Here is a 10,010-nt window from a genome sequence, read left to right as displayed (position 1 = left end):
AGATGCACAAATATTGGCTTGCGGTAAAAGTACACACTCCTGGGGGCAAGGCAAACATCGGTCATGTGACTGCACTTCACATTCAAGCACCAGAGATATTGTGGCGGGGAACATTTTTGGCTTGCTTTAGATTGTATAAGAAAAACATACTTACCGATACTGGCTGTTTATTCCATCTCAGCACCGGACTCCTTCTGCCCCAAGAAGTTCTTCCAGGTCTGCGGCATGACCAAGAAGAGCCCTCAGGACGTGAAGAAGATCTTCGGTATCCTGGACAACGACGGAAGCGGTTACATTGAGGAGGAGGAGCTGAAGTGAGTGAAACCGACACAAAGAAGCGAAAAGACTAATTCTGTGGATGCGAAACGGAGAACTGAAAGTTGTTGTTTGCCCCAGGTTTTTTCTTCAGAGGTTTTCCCCCAGCGCCCGAGTCCTGACCGACACAGAGACCAAGGCCTTCATGCATGCCGCCGACGATGACAGCGACGGGCGGATTGGAGTAGACGGTAAATGGTGTCATTGGCTTTAACATTTGATTTTTTTTTACCCGTCTTTCTGATAACGCCTTGTCTTTTCTCCGCAGAGTTCCAAGCGATGGTACAATCCTAAACACTGTTCCATTGTGCATGACTTCAAGGGCTTCCTTTAGTCTCCATCCAGTCCACCTTGTCATCATGTGTCCTCCTTCCCTTTGACTTACAATGACCACCCAAAGAAACGTAAACGTCCTCGGATAAACGTACTGTACACAGACCAATGAAAATATTAAAACTTGAATACCTTGACTGTTTTCCATTGTGCATCTTTGTATAGCTCTAATGCTGAACAACAGGGTGTTTCCATGTCACATTGCTGACCACTGGAGTCCTACTTTAGGCCAGATCAAATGACAGCTGACCTTAGCTTGGTGAATAAACCCAAGTGAACCATCAAACAATCAATATAATACTGTTCAAGTACCATTATGTCAGTATTTAATCGATTCATTTGGTTAGTAACAAATAAATGTATAAAATCCAAACCACTACCTGGAACTTTGACTACACAAACCCAGTCTCTGAACGGCTGCCGCAGTAGAGCGTGAAGTGAATTAATGAACTCATTATGTTCTACATACAGTGAATTTTTATATTCACCTTGGAGAAAGCGAACCCCCAAGTTTAACTAAATAGTGGTATTTCAGTCTGAGAACATCATTTCTAATTGGGACTTCGGAATGCAAAAGTGATAACCATATACTTGAGAAAAGACTACCTGTCTAGCTCAATGCTAACATTTGAGTTACGACTTAAGGCAGTTGTTTTCCAGTCACTTAGGCCAGATCAAATGACAGCTGACCTTAGCTTGGTGAATAAACCCAAGTGAACCATCAAACAATCAATATAATACTGTTCAAGTACCATTATGTCAGTATTTAATCGATTCATTTGGTTAGTAACAAATAAATATATAAAATCCAAACCACTACCTGGAACTTTGACTATAGAAACCCAGTCTCTGAACGGCTGCCGCAGTAGAGCGTGAAGTGAATTATTGAACTCATTATGTTCTACATACGGTGAATTTTTATACTCACCTTAGAGAAAGCAAACCCCCAAGTTTAAGTAAATAGTGGTATTTCAGTTTGAGAACATCATTTCTAATTGGGACTTCGGAAAGCAAAAGTGATAACCATATACTTGAGAAAAGACTACCTGTCTAGCTCAACGCTAACATTTGAGTTACGACTCAAAGCAGTTGTTTTACAGTCACTTAGGCCAGATCAAATGACAGCTGACCTTAGCTTGGTGAATAAACCCAAGTGAACCATCAAACAATCAATATAATACTGTTCAAGTACCATTATGTCAGTATTTAATCGATTCATTTGGTTAGTAACAAATAAATGTATAAAATCCAAACCACTACCTGGAACTTTGACTACACAAACCCAGTCTCTGAACGGCTGCCGCAGTAGAGCGTGAAGTGAATTATTGAACTCATTATGTTCTACATACGGTGAATTTTTATACTCACCTTAGAGAAAGCAAACCCCCAAGTTTAAGTAAATAGTGTTATTTCAGTTTGAGAACATCATTTCTAATTGGGACTTCGGAATGCAAAAGTGATAACCATATACTTGAGAAAAGACTACCTGTCTAGCTCAACGCTAACATTTGAGTTACGACTCAAAGCAGTTGTTTTAAAGTCACTTGGGCCGGATCAAATGACAGCTGACCTTAGCTTGGTGAATAAACCCAAGTGAACCATCAAACAATCAGTATTATACCGTTCAAGTACTATTGTGTCAGTATTTAATCGATTCATTTGGTTAGTAACAAATAAATGTATAAAATCCAAACCACTACCTGGAACTTTGACTACACAAACCCAGTCTCTGAACGGCTGCCGCAGTAGAGCGTGAAGTGAATTATTGAACTCATTATGTTCTACATACGGTGAATTTTTATACTCACCTTAGAGAAAGCAAACCCCCAAGTTTAAGTAAATAGTGTTATTTCAGTTTGAGAACATCATTTCTAATTGGGACTTCGGAATGCAAAAGTGATAACCATATACTTGAGAAAAGACTACCTGTCTAGCTCAATGCTAACATTTGAGTTACGACTTAAGGCAGTTGTTTTCCAGTCACTTAGGCCAGATCAAATGACAGCTGACCTTAGCTTGGTGAACAAACCCAAGTGAACCATCAAACAATCAATATAATACTGTTCAAGTACCATTTTGTCAGTATTTAATCGATTCATTTGGTTAGTAACAAATAAATGTATAAAATCCAAACCACTACCTGGAACTTTGACTATAGAAACCCAGTCTCTGAACGGCTGCCGCAGTAGAGCGTGAAGTGAATTATTGAACTCATTATGTTCTACATACGGTGAATTTTTATACTCACCTTAGAGAAAGCAAACCCCCAAGTTTAAGTAAATAGTGGTATTTCAGTTTGAGAACATCATTTCTAATTGTTACTTCGGAATGCAAAAGTGATAACCATATACTTGAGAAAAGACTACCTGTCTAGCTCAACGCTAACATTTGAGTTACGACTCAAAGCAGTTATTTTCCAGTCACTTAGGCCAGATCAAATGACAGCTGACCTTAGCTTGGTGAATAAACCCAAGTGAACCATCAAACAATCAATATAATACTGTTCAAGTACTATTACGTCAGTATTTAATCGATTCATTTGGTTAGTAACAAATAAATGTATAAAATCCAAACCACTACCTGGAACTTTGACTACACAAACCCAGTCTCTGAACGGCTGCCGCAGTAGAGCGTGAAGTGAATTATTGAACTCATTATGTTCTACATACGGTCAATTTTTATACTCACCTTAGAGAAAGCAAACCCCCAAGTTTAAGTAAATAGTGGTATTTCAGTTTGAGAACATCATTTCTAATTGGGACTTCGGAAAGCAAAAGTGATAACCATATACTTGAGAAAAGACTACCTGTCTAGCTCAACGCTAACATTTGAGTTACGACTTAAAGCAGTTATTTTCCAGTCACTTAGGCCAGATCAAATGACAGCTGACCTTAGCTTGGTGAATAAACCCAAGTGAACCATCAAACAATCAATATAATACTGTTCAAGTACCATTATGTCAGTATTTAATCGATTCATTTGGTTAGTAACAAATAAATGTATAAAATCCAAACCACTACCTGGAACTTTGACTACACAAACCCAGTCTCTGAACGGCTGCCGCAGTAGAGCGTGAAGTGAATTAATGAACTCATTATGTTCTACATACAGTGAATTTTTATATTCACTGTAGAGAAAGCAAACCCCCAAGTTTAAGTAAATAGTGGTATTTCAGTTTGAGAACATAATTTCTAATTGGGACTTCGGAATGCAAAAGTGATAACCATATACTTGAGAAAAGACTACCTGTCTAGCTCAACGCTAACATTTGAGTTACGACTCAAAGCAGTTGTTTTCCAGTCACTTAGGCCAGATCAAATGACAGCTGACCTTAGCTTGGTGAATAAACCCAAGTGAACCATCAAACAATCAATATAATACTGTTCAAGTACCATTATGTCAGTATTTAATTGATTCATTTGGTTAGTAACAAATAAATGTATAAAATCCAAACCACTACCTGGAACTTTGACTACACAAACCCAGTCTCTGAACGGCTTCCGCAGTAGAGCATGAAGTGAATTAATGAACTCATTATGTTCTACATACAGTGAATTTTTATATTCACCTTAGAGAAAGCAAACCCCCAAGTTTAAGTAAATAGTGGTATTTCAGTTTGAGAACATCATTTCTAATTGGGACTTCGGAATGCAAAAGTGATAACCATATACTTGAGAAAAGACTACCTGTCTAGCTCAACGCTAACATTTGAGTTACGACTTAAAGCAGTTGTTTTCCAGTCACTTAGGCCAGATCAAATGACAACTGACCTTAGCTTGGTGAATAAACCCAAGCGAACCATCAAACAATCAATATAATACCGTTCAAGTACTATTATGTCAGTATTTAATCGATTCATTTGGTTAGTAACAAATAAATGTATAAAATCCAAACCACTACCTGGAACTTTGACTACACAAACCCAGTCTCTGAACGGCTGCCGCAGTAGAGCATGAAGTGAATTAATGAGCTCATTATGTTCTACATAGGGTGAATTTTTATATTCACCTTAGAGAAAGCAAACCCCCAAGTTTAAGTAAATAGTGGTATTTCAGTTTGAGAACATCATTTCTAATTGGGACTTCGGAAAGCAAAAGTGATAACCATATACTTGAGAAAAGACTACCTGTCTAGCTCAACGCTAACATTTGAGTTACGACTCAAAGCAGTTATTTTACAGTCACTTAGGCCAGATCAAATGACAGCTGACCTTAGCTTGGTGAATAAACCCAAGTGAACCATCAAACAATCAATATAATACTGTTCAAGTACTATTATGTCAGTATTTAATCGATTCATTTGGTTAGTAACAAATAAATGTATAAAATCCAAACCACTACCTTGAACTTTGACTACACAAACCCGGCCGCCGCAGTAGAGCGTGAAGTGAATTATTGAACTTATTATGTTCTACATACGGTGAATTTTTATATTCACCTTAGAGAAAGCAAACCCCCAAGTTTAAGTAAATAGTGGTATTTCAGTCTGAGAACATCATTTCTAATTGGGACTTCGGAATGCAAAAGTGATAACCATATACTTGAGAAAAGACTACCTGTCTAGCTCAACGCTAACATTTGAGTTACGACTTAAAGCAGTTGTTTTCCAGTCACTTAGGCCAGATCAAATGACAGCTGACCTTAGCTTGATGAATAAACCCAAGTGAACCATCAAACAATCAATATAATACTGTTCAAGTACTATTATGTCAGTATTTAATCGATTCATTTGGTTAGTAACAAATAAATGTATAAAATCCAAACCACAACCTGGAACTTTGACTACACAAACCCAGTCTCTGAACGGCCGCCGCAGTAGAGCATGAAGTGAATTAATGAACTCATTATGTTCTACATACAGTGAATTTTTATATTCACCTTAGAGAAAGCAAACCCCCAAGTTTAAGTAAATAGTGGTATTTCAGTTTGAGAACATCATTTCTAATTGGGACTTCGGAAAGCAAAAGTGATAACCATATACTTGAGAAAAGACTACCTGTCTAGCTCAACGCTAACATTTGAGTTACGACTTAAAGCAGTTGTTTTTCAGTCACTTAGGCCAGATCAAATGACACCTGACCTTAGCTTGGTGAATAAACCCAAGTGAACCATCAAACAATCAATATAATACTGTTCAAGTACCATTATGTCAGTATTTAATTGATTCATTTGGTTAGTAACAAATAAATGTATAAAATCCAAACCACTACCTGGAACTTTGACTACACAAACCCAGTCTCTGAACGGCCGCCGCAGTAGAGCGTGAAGTGAATTAATGAACTCATTATGTTCTACATACAGTGAATTTTTATATTCACCTTAGAGAAAGCAAACCCCCAAGTTTAACTAAATAGTGGTATTTCAGTCTGAGAACATCATTTCTAATTGGGACTTCGGAATGCAAAAGTGATAACCATATACTTGAGAAAAGACTACCTGTCTAGCTCAATGCTAACATTTGAGTTACGACTTAAGGCAGTTGTTTTCCAGTCACTTAGGCCAGATCAAATGACAGCTGACCTTAGCTTGGTGAATAAACCCAAGTGAACCATCAAACAATCAATATAATACTGTTCAAGTACCATTATGTCAGTATTTAATCGATTCATTTGGTTAGTAACAAATAAATCTATAAAATCCAAACCACTACCTGGAACTTTGACTACACAAACCCAGTCTCTGAACGGCTTCCGCAGTAGAGCATGAAGTGAATTAATGAACTCATTATGTTCTACATACAGTGAATTTTTATATTCACCTTAGAGAAAGCAAACCCCTAAGTTTAAGTAAATAGTGGTATTTCATTTTGAGAACATAAATAGATCACTTCTCGTAGGAAAAAAGGCTCTAATTGGGACTTCACTGCAAAAGTGATAACCATATACTTGAGAAAAGACTACCTGGGTAGCTCAACGCCAACATTTGAGTTACGACTTAAAGCAGTTGTTTTCCAGTCATTTACACACAAACATCTCATTTTATGGTAAGGATGTGCTCTCCTGATTCAAGCACACGCTCAGACGGAGAAAGAAGGAATAAAAGACTGGTCGTTTGGCTTCTCCAGTCAGGATTCCTTCATTTTTTTTGTATCCTCCGGGTACTGCAGTCCTGTATAATGACACTTGCTTGTAATAAAGTATAGCGTTTTCGACGTTGCTTTTGATCCAGCCGCACTGCCGTGACGTCCTTGTTTTCGGACAAAAATGACAAGACCAGAAATACACTTTTCTACCACTTGTGGCAATCATGAGAATACGCCAAAAAAAAAAAAAGATAAAGTAATAGAGAAGTTTAAGTGCAAAAATTATTACTGAAGTGGTGAAGCTGTATTTTCATTAATGCTTACATTTTTCATACATACACACATGTATACATATATACTTATCAATAATTAGTAATTGTATTTATTTAATTTAGTACAGTGTAATTGTATGTAGTTTTTTCACAAGTCGTTTTTTTCAGTATACAGTATCTGTTTAGAATTTATTTTACTAATCAGCCTGACCTTGATAATAATCTTTGTGATTAACACATGGTTTCATACCATTTGAAAAGGTTTATCCTGTTGAACTGTAAATAGATCAAATATAATTATTGAACACGATCAAAATCAAGGGTAAGTTTACTAATTCAGTTTAGTGTTGTCCCGATTCCAATATTTTGGTACCGGTACTCAAATTATTTCGATACTTTGAAACTTTTTTGATACTTTTTTAAATAAAGGGGACCATAAAAAAATAGCATTTTTGGCTTTATCTTAACAAAAAATAGTTGTTTTTTTTAGGTTTTTTGGACGAAAAAAACATGTATAAATGCCACATGTGTCACACCTATGGATCATGTTTTGTTTTGGTCATGTTCGGTTTGGTTTTTTGGACATTTGGTTCTGTCTTTTCACTTCCTGGTTTGTTTTGTTACCATAGCTACTCATTAGTTTCCCCCAGTCACGCCCCGATCATAAGCCTCTCACACCTGTTTCTCATTACCACTGCTACTATTTAAGGATTTTACTTTCTGTCCATCGGTCTGGGATTTTTGCATGTGCTTGCCTTCACCCTGCTATCCATGCCCCTTGTTTCGGTCACAGTTTTTGTTTTAGTTGTTCATAGTTCTGCCACAGTGCACGTTTAAGTTTATAGTTTATCGTCTTTCATGCCATCGAGCAGGTGTTTTGTTTTCCTGTTTGTATTTTTGTAGCCAAGTTTTGTACCTCTTTGTGAGCGCCCTTAGTTCGATTATTTTTGTATTTAGTATTCAAATAAACCATGTACTTACACTCTCGTTTGGCTCGTCCCGTATACTTCTCTGCATCGAAGCAGCAAAAATAACCACAGTCCAGGCTCGACAACATGTTTTACAAACCTCTAAAGCAGGGGTGTCAAACTCATTTGAGATCGGGGGCCACATAGAGAAAAATCTACTCCCAAGTGGGCCGGACTGGTAAAATCCCTGCACGATAAATCAAAAATAAAAACACCTTCAGATTGTTTGTGTTTAAAAATAGAAGCACATTCTGAAAATGAACAAATAATGTTGTTTTTTTACACTTACATGTTGCGGTTAATAATAGTATTCTATCTTTATTTGTCGTTATTTATATTTTCTGAATGAATGATGTGATAATGTTTATCAGTAAACTCAATGGTGTTCATTTTCAATCAATTAAGATAACAAAACATCAAAATCAAATTACAGTATGCCATGTATGTAGTTTGATCATTTTCCTCGATTGATGTACTAACATGTGGTTTATTTTGTCGATATGTACCATCATCTACAGCAGGGGTCGCCAACTTTTACCACTCAAAGAGCCATTTTGACCTATTTCACAAAATAAAGAAAACTATGGGAGCCACAAAACTCTTTTGAAATTTAAAATGAAATAACAGCGTACAAAGCCTCAGACACGCGGCCCAGACCTTAATATGAAAATTTAATATCAGTGCGGCCCGCTAGTTTTATTTGAATGCCGCTTGACATCACATTTGCCGACCATCTCAATTTTTCCAGGAGTCTACAGAGTTTCAGAGCAACCATTCTCTCGACTGTCTGCTGGTTTTCCCCCAAATAACAATAATAAGGGCGTGCAATGACGACAACGCGTTTAGCGCCCACTACAACCGTAACAAACAGCTTACCAGCCCATTCACATGTTGTATGAGGCTTCTGCAGACACACATAAGCGAATGCAAGGCATACTTGCTCGACAGCCATACAGGTTAAACTGAGGGTTGCGATATAAAAAGAACTTTAGCACCTTACTAATATGCGCCACACTGAAACGACACCAAAGAGGAATGACAAACACATTTCGGGAGAACATCCGCACTGTAACACAACATAACCACGACAGAACAAATACCCAGAATCCCATGTATCCCGAACTATTCCGGGCTACATGATACACCCTGCTACCACCAAACCCCGCCTCCCTAATCCCGCCCACCTTAACCAACGCACAGAGGGGGGGTGTATAATGTAGCCCGGAATAGTTAGGGATGCATGGGATTCTGGGTATTTGTTCTGTTGTGTTTATCAATCAATCAATGTTTATTTATATAGCCCCAAATCACAAATGTCTCAAAGGACTGCACAAATCATTACGACTACGACATCCTCGGAAGAACCCACGTTGTGTTACAGTGCGGATGTTCTCCCGAAATGTGTTTGTCATTCTTGTTTGGTGTGGGTTCACAGTGTGGCGTATATTAGTAAGAGTGTTAAAGTTGTTTATATCACAACCCTCAGTGTAACCTGTATGGCTGTTGAACAATTATGCCTCGCAGTCGCTTGCACGTTGAGTAAGCAGACGCACGCTAGATGTGGCCGGCCGGCACTCAGATAGCATAGTATTAAAGCGGACGCGACGACATGGTCGAGAGGACGTTTAAGGCATTGCCATCACGGCAACGCCCTCAATATTGTTGTCCGGGTGAAAATCTGAGAATGTTATCCTGGGGAGATTTCTTGGAGAGGCACTGAAATCCGGAAAAACTCCCGGAAAAATCGGGGGGTTGGCAAGTATGCAGCTGAGCCACATCAGAGTGATCCAAGAGCCACATGCGGCTCTGGAGCCGCGGGTTGCAAAACCCCTGATCTACAGAGATACAAATAATTGCTATTGCAACTTCCAGTAGACACATGTAGAAGAGCTGTTTCTTTCATTCAAAAATTTCAGGTTAATTTGTATACGGTATAGCGGTATAGCTCGGTTGGCAGAGCGGCCGTGCCAGCAACTTGAGGGTTGCAGGTTCGATTCCCGCTTCCGCCATCCTAGTCACTGCCGTTGTGTCCTTGGGCAAGACACTTTACCCACCTACTCCCAGTAGATATTGGGTTTCACTATGTAAAGCGCTTTGAGTC

General features: G+C 38.3%; 1 protein-coding gene across 1 annotated transcript in view; it reads left to right on the top strand.

Annotated features, from left to right (window-relative positions):
- The window catches only part of pvalb8 (parvalbumin 8), a 1,520-nt gene extending 735 nt beyond the window's left edge, over window positions 1–785 (top strand). Inside the window, exons 3-5 of the mRNA XM_061885096.1 lie at window positions 182–314; window positions 397–506; window positions 584–785. Coding sequence (XP_061741080.1) covers window positions 182–314; window positions 397–506; window positions 584–609 — 269 coding nt within the window. The 3' untranslated portion in view covers window positions 610–785. The remainder of the gene's footprint in view (window positions 1–181; window positions 315–396; window positions 507–583) is intronic.
- The last annotated feature ends 9,225 nt before the right edge of the window (window positions 786–10,010 follow it).

Source organism: Nerophis ophidion, linkage group LG23, assembly GCF_033978795.1.
Source record: "Nerophis ophidion isolate RoL-2023_Sa linkage group LG23, RoL_Noph_v1.0, whole genome shotgun sequence".
NCBI lineage: Eukaryota > Metazoa > Chordata > Actinopteri > Syngnathiformes > Syngnathidae > Nerophis > Nerophis ophidion.
This window is presented reverse-complemented; position numbering and strand designations above follow the sequence as displayed.